Below are 21925 nucleotides of genomic sequence, written 5' to 3' on the forward strand. Positions count from 1 at the left end.
ATCTATCTATCTATCTATCTATCTATCTATCTATCTATCTATCTATCTATCCCTTCTCTTGCTTGGTAATTTCATTTGCTCCCCTTGGTTCAAGCATAATGGCTGTGCATGTTATCCCTAAATCTATATGTCCTACCCTATTATCTATCTACAACACACCATTCTTGCATCAACTGCCTGCTGGACATCCCAGAAGCATCTCAAACCCAACAAGTCCCAGACTGGACACTGAGCTCATGCTCATCCTCCTAACATCCCCATTTCTGTTGAGGAGATCCAAGTTCATCACCTTGGATCCTCTGTTGTGACTTTTTTTTCTCAGACTAATATCCAATCAGCTGTCAGATCCTGTCAATCCCATCTCCATATCATGTAGCCACCATCTTGATTTAGCTCCCATCCTCCTCTTACCTGACAAATGAACCCAGATTTTCTTGAATTCAAGACCTTTTTCCATCCAAAATATCCTTAATCTCACAGCACTTGTGAAATTTCAGATATTTCTATGCCACATCAGGTGGCAGAGTGTGGGTTCACTGATCATGACCCTTTGACATAAGTCACATACACAGTACTATCCTCATTTCGCAGATGAGGAAACAGACTCAGAGAGGAAAGTGACTTTCCATTGAGGGACAGAGATGGGACCCAAACCAAACCCAAGCATCCCGATGCCATGTTCAGAACTCTTATCACATCTTTCTGCCTTTTACTCATAACCACTCTATTGTGTCTCAATTCCACAGCTCATCTTCTGAAGCCAGTGATAACTTAACTGGCCTTCTTAGGAGTGCCCTGAAGCAATCCAAGGACAAACTAAACATTGAAAAGCTTCACCTGAGTTTTCATAAAGAAGACCAACCCTTCTCTGGCCACCTGCCACCCTCCAAGGTAAACCATGTCACATTTAGATGTATAGATTTATTTCCATATGTCTTTATGAGTCAACAGGTGGTAGAGAGATTCTAGAAGTAATTTTCTCTTCTGGTTCCTTTTTGTGGATTGTATGGTATAAATAGAATTCTTTGTTTTCTCTAGGCAGCTAGGTGGTACAGTGGACAGAGTGCTGAGCCTGGAGTCAGGAAGACCTGAGTTTGAATTCAGTCTCAGATGTTTCTTAGCTGTGTGACCCTGGACAAGACACTTAACTGCTATCTGCCTCAGTTTCCTCATCTATTAAATGGGGATAATAATAGTACCTACCTTCCAGGATTGTTGGGAGGATCAAATGACACAATAATTGTAAAACACTTAGCACAGAGCCTGGCACCATAATTAGTGATTATTACTATCTCAGAGTTTGGGGAATGGCAAAATAGAAAGGATCGTTAAAGTATTAGAACTGGTCCAGAAATGCCATAGGTGGGAGTCTGTGATCCATGTAACAATGGGAAGTTTAATGCTATCCAAACAACACTTCATAGTAAAAAACAAAACCTTTTGTTGAGGGGCTGAATCCCAGCTTCCAGAACTCTTAGCTAGCTGCCATTGGAATCATGTGTGATACTCTCCTGGCATTCACTCAGACTAGATGTTAAAAAATGAAAAAAACAAAAGTTCAGGGTTTTGGAGCTAAAGGGGGCCACAGAACGTGGGGTCTTAGAGCTGGGAAAAACCACCAAATAGAGTATGTCTGAGCTGGGAGAGAATTGGTCCTTAGAACATGAAATGAATGTTAGACCTGGAGGGAACCTTAGAATGTAGGCAGAACTAAAAGGTATCCCAGGATATAGAATGTTAGAATATAGACACAGAATGCCAAGGTTCAAAGGAACTTAGAACACAATTTCACAGCAGAAAGAGACCTTAGAATATTGACAATCACCATTGCAGAAGATCTTGGAGTTAAGGATATTAGCTCTTGGATAGACCTTAGAACTGTGAGGAACCTCAGCACATAAGAAGTGGAGAAGAACTCAGAACATAGAATGTAGGAGCCAGCTGGAACCTTAGAACACAGAATGTTCGAACATAACTTGGCAGAATTGTGAGGATCAACTAATGTAACCCCTTTATGCTACAGATGAGGAAACTGAGATTGGAGAAAGTTTAATGACTCCCCTAAAGCCACCCAGTAGGCAGATGGAAGAGTGTGGCTTTGAAGAGGCTTTGAATCCATGGTCAATGTACATTCTATGAAACTGCAGGCATCACAGCAATAACAATAACCATAATTATGTTGATGACAATAACTCATTTTCATAGAGTGTTTCAGAGTTTGTGAATCACTTTGCATACATTTTTCCATCTCTTCTCACAATGACCATTGCATAGGGCTTTAATTATCCCCATTTTATAGATGAGGACACAGAGAATCAGAGGGTTTCAGTAACTTGCTGAGGGTCCCACAGCTAGTAAGGGTTTGAGGTGGGTCTTCTCAACTGCAAGTTCAGTGTTCTAGCCATGATGACAAAACTCCTGTGATTATTTGAAATTAAAGCCAAAAGGGGAAGTAGAGAAGGATATGGAAAATCCTGTTTGTCCCTGTGTGAAAGGAATGGCCTAGAAGAAAAAAGATGACCGACCAATGGTGAGGGGAACTGGAAGGATCTCATTTCCCAGGGGAAGCGACTTACAGAGGTATATGTATTTTGTTTGTTTGGGGCTTTTTTGATTTTTAGCTTATAGGAGAAAAGACTTGAGAGGAAGGAGTTCTCATACCTGTGTTCAAATATTTAATGAGTTATCAGGTGTTCTCTTTGGCCCCAGAGGGCAGAATTAGGAACAGTGGGTTGGAGCTGCAAGAAGGAATACTTAGTTTGTATGTCAGTGAGAATCACCTAATTTGTCAGCTGTCCCAAGCTGGACTGGGCTGGCTGCTGGTTCCAAGCATAATGGGATCCCTTCTCTAGAGTCTGTTAACAAGAAACTGGATGTCCACTTGTGGAGCATGTCATAGTGTCGATTCTCAGTTAGCCAAAGATTAGACTCAATGGACACTGGTGTCCCTTCCAACTTACAGATTCTGTGGTTCTTAAATTCTGACTGAAGGGATTGAGCTTGAAAGTCAAGTCCACAATCCTTCATTAAGTGATGGCTCCACTATGCCAGGCACATGGTTGGTCTGGTCATCATGGAGAGTGGTTCAGACCATACCATGAAGTGGAGGTTGAGTTTCATAGAAAAAAAAAATGGACTGTGCCAATCAAGTAGGTTTATAAAACATTCAGCCAAGTCCAGGCAAGACCACTAAGGTAAGAAGGGTCTAGGTGGGCAGGATCTAGCCTCCAGGAGGTCAGTTTTCATGGGAAGCAGAGTGGGACAGTGGAATTAGCGAATTAGGGAATGCTTGGTCTGGAGTTGAATAGCATGGGTTCATGTTCACTTATTACCTGTGTGACTTTGAGTGACTTCCTTATCATCTCTAGTCCTCAGTTTCCCTCTGCTTTTAGTGCCTTCCCTACTAAGTTTACCTTATATCTACTTTCTATATTTCTCATATTCCTATTCATTACATGTTTTCTTACCTATTTTAATGTAAACTCTATGAGGACAGGAACTGTTTCATTTTTGTCTTCATGCTTGGTATAATGTCTGTACATAGTAAATGCTTAATAAATGTTTGTTGATTGACTGACTGATTGATGACAATGGTAGCCCGGAAGCTCTGAGGTCTCTTCTAGGCTTTGGTCTGTGAACCTCTGTTGCCACATGCAGAATCATTCCCCTTTCAGACGACCTTTGTCTACGTACTTTCTATGTCCTTAGGTATTTACTCATCGTCTCCTCTATTAAAATGTGTTTTCCTTCACATCAGGACCTAGTCATGAGGCAGCTTAGTATAAAAGAGGCCCAACACAGAGTCAGGAAGCCTTGCGTTGAACTCCTCCCTTGGATACTTACTCGTTGTGGGGCTGTGGGCTAGTGACTTAACCTCTGTGAGCCTGAGTTTCCTCATTGGTAAAATGGGGGTGATTATAATACCTTCTTTGATGAGGATCCAATGAGATAGCACCCTCTGCAAACCATTGGCCTCATTTGCATTCTCTGAGCATGGCACAATGCCTGGCACATGAGCAAATAGAGGACCTTGCGGATAGAATGATGGCCTTGGCATCACAAAGATCTGAGTTTGAGTCCTGCCTCATTTAGTAGGTGTGTGATCCTGGGCAAGTCACTTAACTTCTGCCTGCCTCAGTTTCCTCATCAGTAAAACAGGAATAACAATACACAAGGATGTTGTGGAGATCCCATAAGATTATATGTAAAGTGCTTTGCAAACTAAAAGTCTCCATAAATACTACCTATTAAATGTTTGTTGACTGACAGGAGAAATAGGTGATTCCCAACCACTGGGTAAAAGGTTATTTCTAGTGTGTGTGTATATGTGTATGCATATGGGAAGTGAAGGTGGGGGAGTAATTCTATATGCAAGGCTGGGGTGCCCTTCCAGCTGGAAATGGTGCCCAGTCTCTGATTAAGGTTGGGGAAGGGGGTCGGGTATCCCCAGACAGGGGCATAGATGGAGGGATGGTAACAACAAACATCACCGTTTTTTCCCCAGGCTGTCCCTAGGCATGTCTCCAGTTGCAGAAATTATGTCCAGAGCAGGAAAATTGCTTGTGGGCACTTGCCTCGATGACCCATGTGGCTTGCAGGGGATTGTGAAGGAGCTGTGAAAGAAATCCTGCATTCCCCACTTGCATATAAGGGTCTGTATGGAGCTAGGAAGAATTAATTAGTCTTGTTTGCAAACTGAATACTGTGATTTGACAAAGGTTCTAGTATTCTAGTACTTGTCTGTGATGCCCATAAGTAGACTTTGAAATGGAGAAAGCTCATAAAGGATCCAGGTTCACTCCCTCCTCCACTCCCTGCAGGATCTGGGAGAACCACTGACTCCCACAAAAAAATAAAATAAAATTACGATAGGCAGCAGCCATATTGAGAAGTGGGGGGTAAGGCCCTGTGAAGTTTCCATGGGGTATCTAACAACAGCAATATTTACATAGCACTTTGAGTTTTGCAAAGCACTTTACATGTCTTCTCTCATTTGGTGCTTACAGAAACCCCAAGAGGTAGGTTGCTATTATTAGCCAGATTTCAGAGACCAGGAAATCAAGGTAAACAGAGGTTAAATGACTTGCTAGTAGTCCAGAGAGTAAGTGTCTGAAGCTGGATTTTAACCAAAGGCTTCCTGACTCAAAGGCTGATGCTCTATCCACTGGACCATCTAGCTTCCTGATGTCTTTCACCTGCTAATACCACCTTCAGTTCTAACAGTTTGCCCTTTTAAATAAAATTAAATTCAATTTTGTTCAATTTAAATGAATTCTGATCTCCATGAAGAAGAGTAATGTGAAGTCAGCCTAGAAAGACAGATTGGAGCCAAACAATCAATTAATAAACATTTATTAAGTCCCTATGTGCTAGGAGTTTGTAGTTTATCCTAAAGGTAACTGGGAACCCTTGAAAGTCCTTGAGCAAGGGAGTGACATAGACAAACCAGTGTTTTTGGAATGTCAATTTGGCTTCTGTGTGGATGATGAAAGTTCCAGCTTTGGGTTCTGACTCCATGGGGTACCCTGTCAGTCTTTCTTTGACGTTGGCCTACCATTGGTGAGTTGTCTGGAATCTCTTTAGTGCCTTGGAACTCATTCAAGCTATGTTTATTACCCGAGGGGAGGAAAATGATTGGCATTTGGTTCCCTAAGAATTATAATAAATCCACGTCCTGAAATATTGTGCTAAGCACCCAGGACTTCCCTTATTTTTGGATGCAAGGTCAAGAAAAGCTTGAGCTGAACTAGACGGATGCATTCTGTACAGTCCAAATTTTGGGTCCACTCAGTCCAGACTCCCAGAGGTTTTGGATATTGGGGAATTATCTGAAGAAATCAAAGTGTGAACTAGACCTCATTTATACATAAATTAGGAAGTGCTAGAGGGAAACAAGGGATTTGGTTATCCTCCCCTCTTCCTCTTCCTCTTCCTCCTCCTCATCCCTACCATCAGACATCATCAGGAAGTGATATATGTCACAAATTTAAACTTTCAGATACCTAAAGTTTATCTCTGCAAGTACTCAAGTGTTATTTTATCTCTTTTTGATTAAAGTCTTTCTCACATCCCTCCTACCTTAGCAAACAGATTGGGAAAGACTCTAAAAGCCAAACATGGCCATCTATATTTTATTCTCAAGGCCATTAAAAATATGAAGAAATACTTTTTCTAGGTGACTCAGGGTCCTCATCACTTCAATACATGTAAACAATTTGGGATCTTAAATCTCATTGATGTTAGTACTACTTCTACCAGTGACTCAACCAATTACTTTCTTACTTTAGAATAAAATAAGTGTTAGAGAACTATAGTGTCCCATAGTGGACAGAGGGCCAGACTTCAAGGCAGGAAGACCCGGCTTCAGAACCCATCCTTGGCTATGTAACCACAGATAAGCCACTTATGCTCCCTAAGCAACTCTTTAATAATTTAAATTATAGACGATTTTCCACATTGGGAATTCCCTACACTAAAGAAATCACAAGTTGGAATCACCATTCTCCCTCTCAAAAAAAAAATCTTACAGGTAGAGCAAACAATGCTTATGGAGACTTTTTCTCACAATCACCTATTGAAACAGGTGTTACAAATACACATTTTACAGACAAAGAAAGTGAAGTTCTGATAAGTGCCTCTAGTCAGAACATTTGTAAGTGACAAGGCTATGATGTAAACATATCCCAGGACCTGAATTCTAGGTCCTGCATTATTCCCATTAAAATATGGTGCCTCTTAAATATCAAAAAATTTTATGTGAAGGGAAACACCACCTCCCAACACATATAGTATCCCCTCTGTGCCTTATAAATGGTTTTGTAGGAAGATCCAAAAATGAATCTCTTCCTTAGATATCTTCTGCCATTTTGCCCAGACCCCTCCTCTGCACTTAACATGATCTTCTTTGTCATAAAAAAATGATCATGGTGTATAATTTGGGAGATAAATAAGGCAGAGAAGCTTTATTTCTATTATAGGCTGAGGCAGGGAGAAATCAGGTGATAGATACCTTTCTTCTCTCAGTCAAGGGTCACTAAAAGTCCTGCAACTTCTGAGAGAGAGACAGAGATAGACACAGAGACAGAGAGAAATGAGAAACAGTATAAGTTGATGCTGGGGAAAGGCAGAAGCTCACTAGTCATATCAAAGGGACCAGTGAGGCACTTTTGTTTTGCTTTAGGGCTAGCATCACCTAGGTCTTAGGAAAGAGCAAAAACAAATGCAAAGATGAAGTGGCATGAAAGTGGCTGCTTATTTTTGATGGAAATGGAAGGCATTTTAGAGAGAGAGTCACATTTGCCACAAAGTGGAAGGTGCAGGGTGCCTTTCTTCTGCCTTGACACAACCCATCATCCTAACAATTCATGTATTTTCTATCTCCTCTATTACATTGGAAGCTTCTTGAGAGTGCAGGCTACTTCATATTTCTCTTCAAAGAAACAGCATCTAACAAAATACATGGCATAGAGCAGGCATTCAATGAGTGGTTAGTCAATGAATGAATATATATGAGTGAATGAATTAGCATAATGGGTTGGGTTTGTCTCTATAGGTAATTGACCACCATGTGTTGCAAAATCTTTGAAATTCAGTCAAGTAAATATCCGTAGTTCACTTTCTCTATGTCCAAGAACCTCAAGTCTATGGTTTCCACTCACCACAGTCAGTGTGGTGATGTGATGGTGACTTTATAAATGCAAACACCTTAATCAAAGACTTTGAGTTCCAGTTACCCATTCTTTCCTGGGCCCTTTATGGTAAATGGTGCCCTAATGCCTTGGAGGAGAAATCACAGGGACCTTGCTTAGGGAGGAGATAGTAGCTGCCCCTGGAACATCTCCTTGCCTTGGTAATTATGGGCTAGTGGTGGAAGGGATGGGAGAATAGAAGGGATTGTGTTCATCCTGCCCAAACTTAAAATACTTTGTTTTTCAGATCCAGGCTATTTGTGAGCAACATGGACTCACTCTATCCCCATCACTGATGGGGGCTTTGCGTAGCCACCAGGATTTGAATGTACAAGATGAAATCAAGTAAGTTGATTTTCAATCCAAACAGACTGTAGCTACAGCCCACATATTAATTATTGGAATAAGCATTAAATGAGTGCCTTCTATGACTGAGGCATTATGCTAGCTGTTAGGGATACAGAAGGAAAGAAAAGAAATTGCTCTGCCCTAAGAGAGTTTACATTCTATGGAAAAGAAACCATGTGTGACAAATAAATAGAAAATTCCCAGTGATATTGAGTGGGGAAACTACCTGGGAGGTTGGGGTGAAGAATCAGGAAAGACCTCACCTAGCAGGAAACACTTATAAGTGGCATTTTTAGTGAGCATTAGGGTTTGTGAAACTCTTTATAATTTTTATCTCATTTGATCCTTTCAATACCCTGGGAGGTAGGTGCTGTTACTATCCCATTTTTACTGATGAGGAAACTGAGACAAAGGTTAAGTGACTTGCCCAGGGACACACAGCTAGTTTCTGGGGCCATATTTGAACTCAGGTCTTTCTGACCCCAGACCCCCTTCTCTATCCTTGATGTAAGTTTTCCCTTTTGCACCCTTTCTCTATTGTTTCTTGTTTGACACTCTGAGCCAAGCAGGCAAGGCCATCTCTCTTTCATACCAGAGATCTTCAGATCCTTGAATACACCTCCCTTATTCCCCACAATTCTCTCCAGGCTGAGCATCTCCCCCTTACAATTGATCCTCAGGTGGCGGAAAGTTGAGACCCTTCATGATAAGGGTCATCCTCCTCCGGACTGTCTACATCTTATTAATATCCTTCCTAAAATGTAGTCAAGAGAAACAAACACTAAAATGAAACAGCCCCTCCCCTTAGGAGCACACAGTAGGCTAGCTGCGGTATGACTAAGGGAGAGGACAGTGGTGCGGCCATCTCCCTAGTCCTCAACATTTCTTTGCATCCAAGGTACTCAACACCGTGCTTGATACATAGTAGCTGCTTAATAAATGCCAAGTGCCACATTGCATTGTTGATTCTCATTGAACTTGGTGTCCACTGGGATCTCCAGATCTCTCTGTGTTTTCTGCCCCTACTGGAATGTTAGCTCTTTGAAATGATTGTCTACCTTTTATATTTGCATTACCAGTGCATTACCAAGCACTCTGCTTGGCATATAATAAGTGATTAATAAATACTTTTCATTTATTCCTTCCATCTTTCTTTTTTTTTTTTAAAAGAAAACCAGATCCTGTAATTGAGCCATGCTTCTCTCATTCTATATTTGTGATGCTGATTTTTTTTAACCCATGTATGTGATTTTACATTCCATCCCTATTAAATTGCATCAGATTAGATTAAGCCCAAGTATGGTGAAAATCAAAGGAATCTGACTTAGTCCCTGGGTATCTAGGGTGATTCCATAATCTTAAAAACAAAGAGATGAGAGTGAGGAGGTTGGTAGAAGGTGAAAAAGAGAATTCACAAACTACCTCTAAGAATCACTACCTAATGGGGAAGCAGGGTGTGAGATTACCATGCCTTTTCTTATTATTTTACCCTCTACTCACTTTAAAGTTGCTAAGAGCGAGATCACTGTGTTATGTGAGCTGTTTCCACCCTTCCTCTGTTTCTTAGGAGAGCAGAGCAGTCCTGAGAATCAGGCAGGCATTAACCTCACACCTGAATCTAATATCCCTTTGAAATCAAGGTGGTTTGGGCTCATCTCTTTCATCTGCCTCCCCTCCCTTCTTTTGATGTGTCTCCATCAATTTTGCAGGTGGAGGGAGGGAGAGTTAGGTGATAGAATAGGTTAGTATACCTAATCCCCCACCCCTGAAAAATAGTGTGGGTTGGTCATTCAGAATAAGCCTTTGATGGAAGAGAGAGAGTGGAGGAGAAGAGTTAGTCCTCGGATGAAAGGTAGAAACTCAGAAAGTAATAAGGGAGATAGACTTCTTCTGTATTATTTCAGTGACTGTATCCTTCTCCCCATTTTTTTTTTATTTTAATCCGAAGAGCTGGGGAGGGCCTAGAACTCTAGATTTCTCTGTCCTCTAGGATAGTCAAGGACATCATGACAGTGACCTTCAGGAGGGAATTACTCCCCTATGAGATAAATCTCTTCCACCCATATCCAGCCACTAGCTAAAGCCTCATCTATTGACATAAACCCATTTTGTCAAGGGCTTTATATTCAGACTTATGTCTTTAAGAGATTAAAAACACAATATAGACACACATGTCAGGAGTGAGATGCATGAATCCCTATTTTAGGGCATATTTTCCATTAATCCTCTGTCCAATCGGGTGCCTGTTTGGAAAGCGGCTGCTGGGTAATTAGCAGGATTCCAGCTTGGAGCCACTTCCTGATTAAATATCCTTAAAATCAATAAGACATCAGGAAGGATTAGGGTGATGTGGGATTAGCCCCCATCTCACCAAAGAGAAGGAGCTCCTCCCCTCCCCTCTGAAACTGTCGCCCTGGGAGAGCTGGTGAAAGAAGCTGTATCCTCTTCCCCTGTTACTGCAGGATTTTAACAATGACTTCTTTTGTTCTTCCCTTACTCACAAATGAGGAGAGAATTGAGTGAGTGGCTGTCACAGTGGGAGAATTCACAAGAGGCAGAGTGGTTGGATTTAGCAGATCTCCCCCTCAGAATTGCCCTTCTGTAAGCAGCGCTCAGCTTGGGCTGATTGGAGTAAAAATTAGATTTCTATTTGTCTGCTGTAAAATTTCCACTAAGGTCTTCCTTTGGTACTTCATTATAAAAATATGATCCTGAGCTGTTCTTTAAAATAACAGATAAATAATATAAATGATAAAATAAAAGAGTCAGTAATAGTTATTTTAAATTATCTTTAGTTGTTATATCACCTTAATTTTCAAATATATCTTTCTCCCTTGTAACAAAAACAAAAAAGAGAGAAGAAAATTGTCGTTCAGCAAAGCTAATTAGCATATCAACTAAAACTTACAATATATACCACATTACAACATAGTTTCCATATCTGCAATAAGAGGAAGAATATATCTTTTTCTCATTTCTTCTTTGTGACCAACCTAGGTCATTATAATTCCACTTGGTTTAAGTTTTTTTTTGGTAGTATTTTTTTCTCTCTCCATTTATATTATTTCAATCATTATGCATACATTTGTTCTTCCTGGTTTTGCTTATTTTGTTTTGCATCAGGTCACATAAGTCTTCCCATCCTTCCTTGTATTTATCACATTTGGTGCTATTGTCATTAATAATTTATTGATAATTATTAATAACACTTATCCCCCTATTTGTTGGGAGAATAGAACAAGACAATAGTTTAAAGCACCTTGCAATTCTTTCAGTGCTATGTATATGCTCCCTATCATTATTATTACTATTCATAGTTGCTTGTAGCACCATGTTGCACTACATATGAATGGACCATGGTTTTATTGTTGTTGAGTTGTTTCAGTCATGCCTGACTCTTCATAACTCCATTTGGGATGTTCTCGGCAGAGATACTGGAGTAGTTTGTCATTTCCTTCTCCAGCTCATTTTATAGATGAGGAAACTGAGGGAAACAGGCAACAGTGATTTGTCCAGGGTCAAACAGCTAGTAAGTGTCTGAGGCCAGATTTGAACTCAAGATGATGAGTCTTTCTTACTCAACCCCATGATTTATCTATTCCTTAAACAATAGTCACCTTCCTTATTTCCATTTCTTTAAAACCAAAAATAAGACTAGTATGAATATTTTAGTGTATTTATGAAATGTCTTTTTGTCTTTCCCCTACTTTGGAATATATGCCTAACACTGGCATCTCTGAATCAAAAAGTATAGATATCTGAGCTACACTCTTTGCCCAATTAAAAATTGCTTTGTAGAATGCTTGGGCCAGTTAGTAGATTCATTAATAGTATATCATTGTGCCTTTTTTTTTCACTAGTCCCTCAACATTGACTGTTTCCATATTTGTCTCCTCCCCATTTTATTTTTTTGGCCAGTCTTGGTTGAGAGGGCCTTCTGTTTTTAAAAGATAATGCCTATTGAGAACATTTCTCCTATTTCTTTCCAATTTGAAAACACTTTAAATACAGATCTATACAATGCTGTTGGCAGAAGACCAATTGAACTAAGTTCAGGGAGCCTAATATCCAGGAAGCTGACCACATATGATGAATGAGATACAGGAGAGCAAGAGCTGAACTCAGAGTCATAAAAACTGAGTTTGAAACTCAGCTCTGCTATTTCATTTACAACTTCATTTCCCTGGCATTCGGTTTTCTTATCTTCGACATGAGGGTGTTGAACTATGTGACCATCGGTGATGTGACCTATGAATGTTTTAAGCCACAGAAACCCAAGAAACTTTCTACTAAGGTGCAGAGAGCTACTGCCCCATGCCATGGAGAAGTGGTGGAGGAGACACACATATCAATGGAATCCCACTGCTTGGGAAGGAAGAAGGATGGTTTTACAGTAAATAGGAGTTAAAGGAAGAAGGGGATGAAGGAACAATGGTATCATCTGATAATTTCTTTGGAGTAAATAAAGGTTATAGATAAATGCTACAACCTCAACCTGAAAGTCAAAGTATATGGGGATGAGGTGAGAGAGTTTGAGGTAGAGAGGAAGAGATTTGAGAATAAAACCAATGTGCTGACATCTTTAACATTTCAAAGCAATGAGTGCAGTTGCCTGGCAGCCACGAGTAGGATTTTGCAGGCACATCTGGCCTCTTATTCTGAATGTGATGGGTAGAGAATGCCTGTGATTCTAATGCCAAGAGCAAGTGGGATGATTTTTGAAGGCAGAGGAAACACAAGGTGCTTAGATTAGCAAGTCTTTAATAGAAACAGAAAGTGTGTTGGTTTTCAAGTTGACAAAGGTAGGAATGTATGAGGTGGAAGAGTACAGGACAAAACCTGGATGGGGTGATGAAAAGGCTCCTTAGGGAATATTAAGACACCAAGGCAAGGATCACAAAGAACTGATATGGCTTTGGGGAGGATGTCTTCCTAGACTAAGCCATCTCCATTTTGGATAAGGATATTTGTAGATAAAAAGAGTTTCCTTAACAGAAGAAACAAAAGAATCACCGAATTTAAAGAGACCTTAAAATGTTCCCAAAATAATACATAATGGTGCTTTATAATTGTTTTATTGAATGAATGATTTTTTTCTCTAGAAAATTCTTTCATTTGGATTGTTTTCCGCAGTTTTAAATTTTTCCCTCTGGTAATTTTATTGGTCATTATTTCAGGACAAAAAGAACCTTCTGTTCAATTATACAATATCTGTTTTTCTTCTCATACAGATGGCAAAAATTGATGGAATTCTTGGTCAAAGCTTCCTCAGAAAAGGCTTCTCCTTCACCCAAACTCACAGGTCAGTGCCCTGGTTTTATTGCCTAGACCATACCTGGAAGACATGATAAGCCAACTCCTCCAAAACTCCCAGTTTAATCATGACTCAAAAGGTAAATGAAGTGATCAGAAAGCCTGTGATAATCTGGATCTGATTCTGACTGCCAGCAGGGCTTGTCTGCTAACAGAGAAATTATGGGAAATGTGGGAAATTTGGAGGCAGAGGACCTGGGTTCTTCTAGTTCTACTAGTGTGACTTTGGATAAGTCTTTTATCTCTCCCTGTGTCTAAATGTTTTCCTCTGTAAAATAAGGTGTTGGATGAATGACCTCCAAGATGGCATCCGGATTGAAATCTATAGCCATAGGATCCTTAAATTTATGACAGAGGAGTGAAAAGCTGACCATGCCATGCCATACATCCTGAATTTGAAAGGAGTAGATTTCAAAGGGTTGAGAGAAGGAACAGGCATCATTCTATAGACAAAATATTTTCGGGAAGGTCAGCTCATGAGCAATGAAAAGCACTTAGAAATGGAATTCTGAATACAGATGCAGGGAAATAATTCCATGGAAGAGAAAAAGGAAGAGTTGTCTAATGAGATGCAAGCTCAAGGAATTTCCCAACCAATTTAGGTTTGCAAAAGCCCCTTGCAGAAGCAGGAGCAAGGGCAAGTATCTGGGGATAAATGTACAAGTGTAACATAGTTTGGGAGCAATAACGTCAGGAACTTGGAAAAACAGAATGAGCTGAGCCTAGCAGGAAATGTTCACACCAACATTAGCTCTTTTGGGGGAAAGAGGAAGATCCAGAAAGAAAGATGTCTGCAGATCAGATTGGGTAGAATGATGTATATTAGCTGAAATCCAAGGTAAGTAAGGAGATGGTAATCAATCTCACAACATGAATTTAAGTACTTACAATGTGTCGAGTTAGAAGCATTTATTAATCACCTGCTATGTGCAGGTATTGTCTCCTGGGGAGATGGGAGGGAGGGAAGAGAGACAATGAATTCTGCTTTAGAAGTGCAGAAGCTAAGATTTTTCTGGGACATACAGCCTGAAATGTCCAACAAGCTGGACCATGAAGTGGAACCATGAGAACCAATGAGGTCACAGATAAAGAGAAAGAAAGGATGGAGGGAGAGAGGGAAGGGAACAGGATGCAACACTTGGATCAGAACCTAGATCTAGAATCAGAAGGGGTCTCAGATGCCATCTGACTCGACACTCTCCCATACATTTTACAGAAAAGAAAACTAAGGCCCCAGAAAGTAAAATGACTTGCCCAAGGTCACCCAAGTAAAAAGGAACCAAAGGTGGGATTTGAACTCATGTCTTCTTCAAATCCATTACTCTTTCCACTATATGATGCTGCCTAGAGCAACTGCTGTATGATCTCATCTTATCTATTGCCTTCTGACCTCATCCCCACAGAGCAGCCAGGTGGCACCATAGTGCATAGATTCCTGAGCCTAGAGTGAGGAAGACTCATCTCCCTGAGTTCAAATCTGGGCTCAGATATTCTATTTGACCCTGGGCAAGCCACTTAACCCTGTTTGCCTCAGTTCCCTGATCTGTAAGATAATCTGGAGAAGGAAATGGCAAACACCTCCAGTACGTTGGCCAAGAAAACCCCAAATGGGGTTATGATGTGATTAAACCACAGCAAGAAACCTCATCACCTCATCCCTGGACTATTGCAATAGCCTGCAGGTTGGGCCCCAGTTTCCAGTCTCTCCTAGCTCCAGTCCATCACCCTCTCAGCTGCCAAAGTGATGTTCCTTAGCAGATCTGCCTTCCCTGCTCAATAAACCCTAGTGGCCTACTAGCAGCACCAGGATCCTATGGAAAACTTCTGTTCAGCCCTTCAGAACCTGGCCTCCCCATGTACTCTATCATGACACTGGGCTCCTTGGTTCTTCTCAAACCACTCTCAGTGCTCATGGGCTGCCTTCATGCCCAGAATGGCCTCCACCCTTGTCTCCACCTCCTAGCTTCCTTCAAAGCCCCGGAGATTTTTCCTGGTCTTCCCACCATGGCTTGTTGCTAATCTCTTCCCTTGGCGATTTCCTTCCATTTGCTTGGTTTGCATCTTGTATGTGCATAATTATTTGCATGGCATCTCCCCCTTTAGCATATGAGCTCCCTGAGGGTGGAAATGGCCATTTTTAACCTTTTTTGATATTCCCAACATTTAGCAGAGTATGTGGCATGTTGTAAGTACTTAATAAATGCTTGCTGACTGACTGATTGACTCCTAGGACTAGTCTCTGAGGCTCTCCATAATTCCATGCATTATACTTTAGGGAGCAAGTCAGGCAACACAAGACAATTTGGCTCTGCCCAGAAATGCTCAGGAGCTCATTTCCCAGAAAGTCTCCTCTCTGATGATTGCAGTCACACTGCCGCAGTGATCACTTTATCACAGCGTATAAGAAAGTCAGCTGAGCCAGGCTACTTCTCACTGTCTATTGAAAGGGTGCTATCCAGCAGCCCCAAGTGCAGGAGGAGACAAAGAAAGAAACAGTCTTCACGGGAGTGGGGTCTGTCACTTCAGAGCCCCCACTTACTGCCTGCTTTTCAGGCAGTTGCATTCATAGATGTGGACTCTGTAATTTAGGGAGCTAGAAAAACCTGTGATGTCCAACAAAGGTCATGTGGAGGCGCAAAATCTTAGTCAGTGGAGGTTAGGAGGGGCTTTGAAAAGCATTAGCCCAGGGACTCCAAGCCCTGTTTTTGTCCTGGACCCCTCTGGCAGTCTGGTGAAGTCTATGGACCCCTTCTTCTAATGATGCTTTAAAATGCCGAGAGTAAAGCACAGAGAATTACAAAGGAAAATAAGAGTTGAAATATAGCTATCAAAAGAGTAGTAAAAACACGTTCACAGTTGCCACCCCCCCCATGATAAGAACCCCTGAGCTGGCCTATCCCCCTCATTGTACAGAGAGAGCGGCTGACATCTAGTGGAAAGAACACTGAATTCAGTCAGCTGACCTGCATTGGGAATCCTCTTCCTTAAAAATAATAGTCAGTAATAATTATAATCATTGTCATTATTGTTGTTATCATTACTAATTATTATTTTATTGTTGTTGTACTCTAAAGTTGAACAGGGCTTTACAGACCTTAGCTCATTTCTGCTATTAAACCATCCCCGTTTTACAGAGGAGGAGATGAAGGTTCAGAGCAGTGGGATGCTTTACAACTAATAAGTATCTAAGGAAAGACTTGAACCCAAGCCTCCCTGAGTCAAAGCCCATCACTGTCTCCTCTGTACCACACTTATTCGTGATCCCATGATTCACTCAGTGTCACATTTTGTTAATGATGATGATGATGATGATAATTACCATTCATACAGAACTTTACGGGTTGTAATGCACTTCATATATATGTGTGTACATATATGTAGATAGATAGATAGATAAATATAAAATCTCATACAATTATTATGTATCTGAGGCTGGATTTGAACTCAGTTCTTCATGACTCCATGTCTAGTGCTCTTTGTACTATGGCTCCCCCTAGCTGCTGGTGATTCAACTCTGATCTCCCCAAATCTGTGTGTGTAAGCCTCCCTTTTAAGCTGATAAATTCTGCATGAACCCACTTGTTCAACACTTTTTCTAACATCTGGGTTGGGTTGACCAGACCCCTGGAACCCTTTGGGATAACCTATGTGTTTAGGATGGGGTAAGAGATAAAATAAAGTGAAAAAAATAAAGCCTTGTGTCTGGCTTCCTGCATATTTCAGTGTATCCAGGAATTAGGGTGATCAGGAAAGCAAGAGGATGGGGGACCATGTCATAGAAGAATCAATTGAAGGAAGTGGGGATTTGACCTAGGGAAGAAAAAAGTTGGCATGGAGGTGGAGGTGAGAATAAGGCATTTCTTCCAATGATATAATTGTATGAAAAACTTACTTGTGATGTGACAGTTAAAAAGATTGGAGAGATGTAGTGTCTGAGTAATTTAATCATTTTACTTATAAGTTCAGCACATTATTGAAAAAACAAGGATGGCCATTTGGCCATCTCTCTTAGATAAAAGACAATCATTGAAGAAGATCAGAGCTTCTATGTTCTTTTGGAAAAGGAGTGGTAATTAATTGTGATTGATAGCACAGTGGAAGGTGAGCTATATTAAAATGAAGGGCTGGAAGTGCCATCAAGTCACCCTTGGACAGATAAACTATTTTTATTCTCAGATTCCCCAGCCTTGAGCTATGTAAACAAAATAATCTGTCTCTACCCAAGCTTGATTGAGTGAAATTCACCTGAGAATAGAGATTCCTCATAGGGTTGGGTTGGATCAGATCTCATTATCAGTAATGTCCTTCTGGAGACTGAACTTTTTGCTTTTTAAAATCAGGATTTTAGAAGGGGAAAACTCTGGATTTTCCCTAATTATTGATTATTAATAATAATTCTCTCAGTGAACATCCAAGTTCTATTAAATTCCAGCTGCTGTTATGATTCACTCAATCAGTAGGTATTTGCTAGCACCCACTTTATGCTGAACACTGTGCTTGTCAATGAAGATATAAATTCAAAAAATGAAATAAGGAGCATAGGTCATAATGAAATAGACAAGGACATAAAAAATTATACGGTGTCAATAAAAACTATACAGTGTACAATGGGGTTTAGGAGCGAAGGCACTAGCAATCCAGGGGAGGAATCAGGGAAGGCTTCATGCTGAAGATTTGTTATTTATTGTTGTTTTTATCCTTCTTAGGAATTCAGTGGGTTTCGGATAGAAATAGTGCTCTTTGGTCCTCAGGAAGCCTTGGCACTGGATCTGTAGTCAGGAAGACCTAGGTTCAAATCCTACCACAGATACTTACTAGCTGTGTAACCATGGAGAAGTCACTTAACTTCTGTTTGCCTCAGTTTCCTCAGTTGTAAAATAATAGTCCTTGCCTCTCAGAGTTTTCATGATGATCAAATGAGATTATTGTAAAGGCATGTAGTACCATGGCTGGGACATAGTAGGTGGTATATAAATGTAACTATTTTGCAAGTCTTAAAGAGCTAATATAAATGCTAGCTTATACACACACATACACACATGTATGTATGTATGTATATATGCATGTATGTATTTGTCCTCTTTGATTTCTTTCGGATATCTGCCTTGTAATGGTATGACTGGGTCAAAGGGTATGCCCGGTTTTGTACCTTTGGGGCATAGTTTCAAATTGCTTTCCAGAATGACTGGCCAATGCCCAGATCCAATAACACTACACAAATATATGTTTTTCTGTAGACTCTCCAACATTTTTCATCTTTCTTTCTTTTTTTTGTCATCTTTACCAATCAGATGCATGTGAGGTAGAACCTCAGAATTGTTTTAAATTTGTATTCCTTTAATTATTCTTTCAAGCATTTTTATGTGGTTATTGATAGCTTACATTTCTTCCTTTGAGAAATGCTTGTTTATATCCTTTGACCTCAGATCATTCGTCTATTGGGGAATGATTCTTATTCTTGTACATTTGAAGCAGTTCCTTATATGTCTTAGATATGAGACCTTTTTTAGATAAATTTACTGCAAGGCATTTCCCCCATAACTGGGTCTTTCCTGCTTTCTGAAAAGCATGGTAACTTTTCTGCATTTATTTACATATTATACCTGACCTGAGAATTCTAAATGATGGTCTCATACTTGATCCCCTCAGCAATCCAAAAAAGAAGAAAAGAACTGATGTAATCTATTTGCATAATGAATTATTGGGAGCAGCTGTTTGGGGTTACAACTTTTCTCCTGACCACACAAGCAGTAACAAGAGATGGTATGAGAGTTTTGAAACAAGGTGCCATCAAACCAGCTTTAGAAAGTGATCCATAGCAGGGCTAAGGGGGGGGGGGAAGAAAGTTTGATATTCACACAGTTGACAAAGTAGGAGTTGGCCATGACCAAAGTCTAACATCCAGGCATGTTTGGGATTCCAAGTCTGGACTTGAACCTCTCACCATCTGGTTGGAGACAAACCAGCTGTCTGCTGAACTATAAACATCCTTCATTCATGATGATTATTCATTTATATTCCATTGAAAATATAGCCTGCAATCTGTCTTGCTGGCATGAATTATGGTTTGACCTTCCTGACAGACATAACAAATTGAAGACCATTAGGACAGCATGAATAAGAACAAGGCTGCTGAGCAAAAGTGCATGGGGTGGGGGGCGGAGGGGGGGGGCAGGATGCCTGGGGTACTGACCTGTGACAAGTAACACAGGTGGAAGACAGACCTGTCCCTTAAGCACCAGTCTTCTGAGGAGTAAATTATGTTCTAAAATTATTTCCAGTAGTTAACTTACATTAGATAGTAAGCTCTTTGAGGGCAGGAACTGTTTTTAACTTTCTTTGCATTACCACTGCTTAGCATAGTGGTTGGCACATAGTTGCCATTTAATTATTGTTTGATTGTTGGACAGGGACAATGGCTAGGGCACTGGCTTTGAATCCCACCTCTGTCACTACCAAACTGTGGGCAAATCACTTTACCTCTCCAGTCCTCAGTTTCCTCATTTGTATCATCTGTAAGAAGTATGTTCTAGAGAAACTTCTCTAAAAAAATTGAAACTCAGCTCTGAAAACCTGGGTTTTATCTAGTATATTATTATCTGTCCATGTGTCACAGTCCCTGGAGTGACTTTTCTATTTATATAGGAGAAGGAATATTTCTATTTATGAAGCTCCTTTTCTATTTATATCCCCAACATTTACCACAGAAAGTAGCACATGGGAAGTCCTTGGTCAATGTTTTTTCTTTGTTCAGTATGACCACAGATGAGAGAACACAGTACCGTGGATGGGGGCTTTCAGGCAAAATCTTACCTTCTTCAGGGAAGTCTTTCCTGACTTTTGCAGATCCTGTTTATCTCCCTCCCAGCTGAACTTGTCATACAATAGAAAAAGTATGGGATCTGGAGTCAGAGAAGCTGAGTTCAAATATCACCTCTGATACTCATTACCTGTATGCCTCAGTCTCCTTCTCTGTAAAATGAAGGGGTTGGGCTAGATGACCTCTGAACTCTCTTTCTACTTTGGACCTGTGATTCTGTGATCTGGGTTGTTTCAAACACTTTCATCACTTTTAACTCTTGTAAGAATGCTTCCAACAGCCCAGTGACATCAATAGTATTAGACTCATCTCTCCCCCAACCCTTACCTCCATGACCATTTTGCAGAAGAGAAAAAACTGAGGCTCAGGAAAGTCATTATAATGGTTTGCTTCAGACCTCATGATAAGACAATGGCAGACCCAGGACTGTCACCCCTGGGCCCTACTCCTTCCCAATTCAAGGCTCTTTTCCTTATAATAATGATACATTATTGCCTTGTGACTCCAACCAGGTAAATTAAATCATCTTGGTTTTCTTCTTACTGAGAGTTTGGAGCACTGGGTTTCATACATATTGACTGTGTGCCTGAGCTATTGGCCTAACCACTCAGTACCTTAGGCAGCTTTCTAAGACTCTGTGGTAGTTCCTTCCCTAGGAGGTCCCTATACCAGTGAAATTACAAATCCAGGAAACATGTTTGCGTCTTCACATGCTCTTGAAATTGTGAATTATTGTTCGTTTGTTTTTTAATTTTATTATTAGGAACAAAGAAGGAGGAAGTTTCATCTACTGTTGCAGCTGTTAAAGGTTCAGAGGAGGCTCAAAGCCCAAGTGACAATCTTGTAAGTTTCTAAGGGGGTTAGGACCAGGGCCAGGGATTTGTGAGACAGTCATTCAGAAATAACAGTAACAGTAATGCCACATTTCAATGACACATTATATTGCCTAACTAATTTAATACCCATTATTTCATTCCATCTTTATACCATCCCCCAATAAAATGGAAGCACCCTGAGGTCAGGGACTGCTTTTTTTTTTAATCTGGTCCCCCAGGGCCAAGTATAGTGACTTGAACCTAGTAGGTGCTTGATAAATTTCTTTTAAGTTGAATTGAAATTGTTTACTATTCCTTTGGGAATATAGAGGGTTAAAATCATTATCCCCATTTTACAAGACAGGAAACTGAAGCTGGGGGAGGGAACTAACCACTGAAGAGATGAAGCTTCCTATGGAAGGAGACCCTTGAGCTGAGCTTTGAAGGAAGCAGAGGAATTCAAAATGGTGAAGGTTAGGAGAGCATGCCTTTAAGGTATAGAGCACAGCTAGTACAAAGGCATGAAGGTAGGAAATGAATTATCACATGTAAGGAAAATGTTATTCTGACTGGATTGTACAGGGCACAAAGGGAAATAGGTATAGCAAGACTGGAAAGGTAGGTTGGGAAGGGCTCTAAAATCCAAACCAAGAAACCTCTACCTCATAGGGCTGTTGTATGGGTCAAATGAAATAATGTATGTACAAAGCATTTTTCAAACCTTAAAGTACTTTACAAATGATATCATCATCATCATCACTACTATTGTTACTACCCACAACTACTACTATAACCACCACCACCACCAAGATTGATCAATAAACATTGATTAAGTGCCTGTTATCTGCTAGGCACTGTGCTAAGTGCCAGGGATACAAAAAGGCAAAAGACAGTTACTACTACTACTACTACTACTACTACTACTACTACTACTACTACTA

General features: G+C 40.4%; 1 protein-coding gene across 1 annotated transcript in view; it reads left to right on the plus strand.

Annotated features, from left to right (window-relative positions):
• The window catches only part of LOC138164800 (uncharacterized protein C1orf87-like), a 62403-nt gene that overhangs the window by 25954 nt on the left and 14524 nt on the right, over window positions 1–21925 (plus strand). The window contains exons 6-9 of the mRNA XM_069092741.1: window positions 747–891; window positions 7936–8033; window positions 13268–13338; window positions 20933–21012. Of these exons, the coding sequence (XP_068948842.1) occupies window positions 747–891; window positions 7936–8033; window positions 13268–13338; window positions 20933–21012 (394 nt within the window). The remainder of the gene's footprint in view (window positions 1–746; window positions 892–7935; window positions 8034–13267; window positions 13339–20932; window positions 21013–21925) is intronic.

Source organism: Petaurus breviceps, unplaced genomic scaffold (genome assembly GCF_028583685.1).
Source record: "Petaurus breviceps papuanus isolate PSGF00001 unplaced genomic scaffold, PetGlider_PUasm1.0 207, whole genome shotgun sequence".
Taxonomy (NCBI): Eukaryota; Metazoa; Chordata; class Mammalia; order Diprotodontia; family Petauridae; genus Petaurus; species Petaurus breviceps.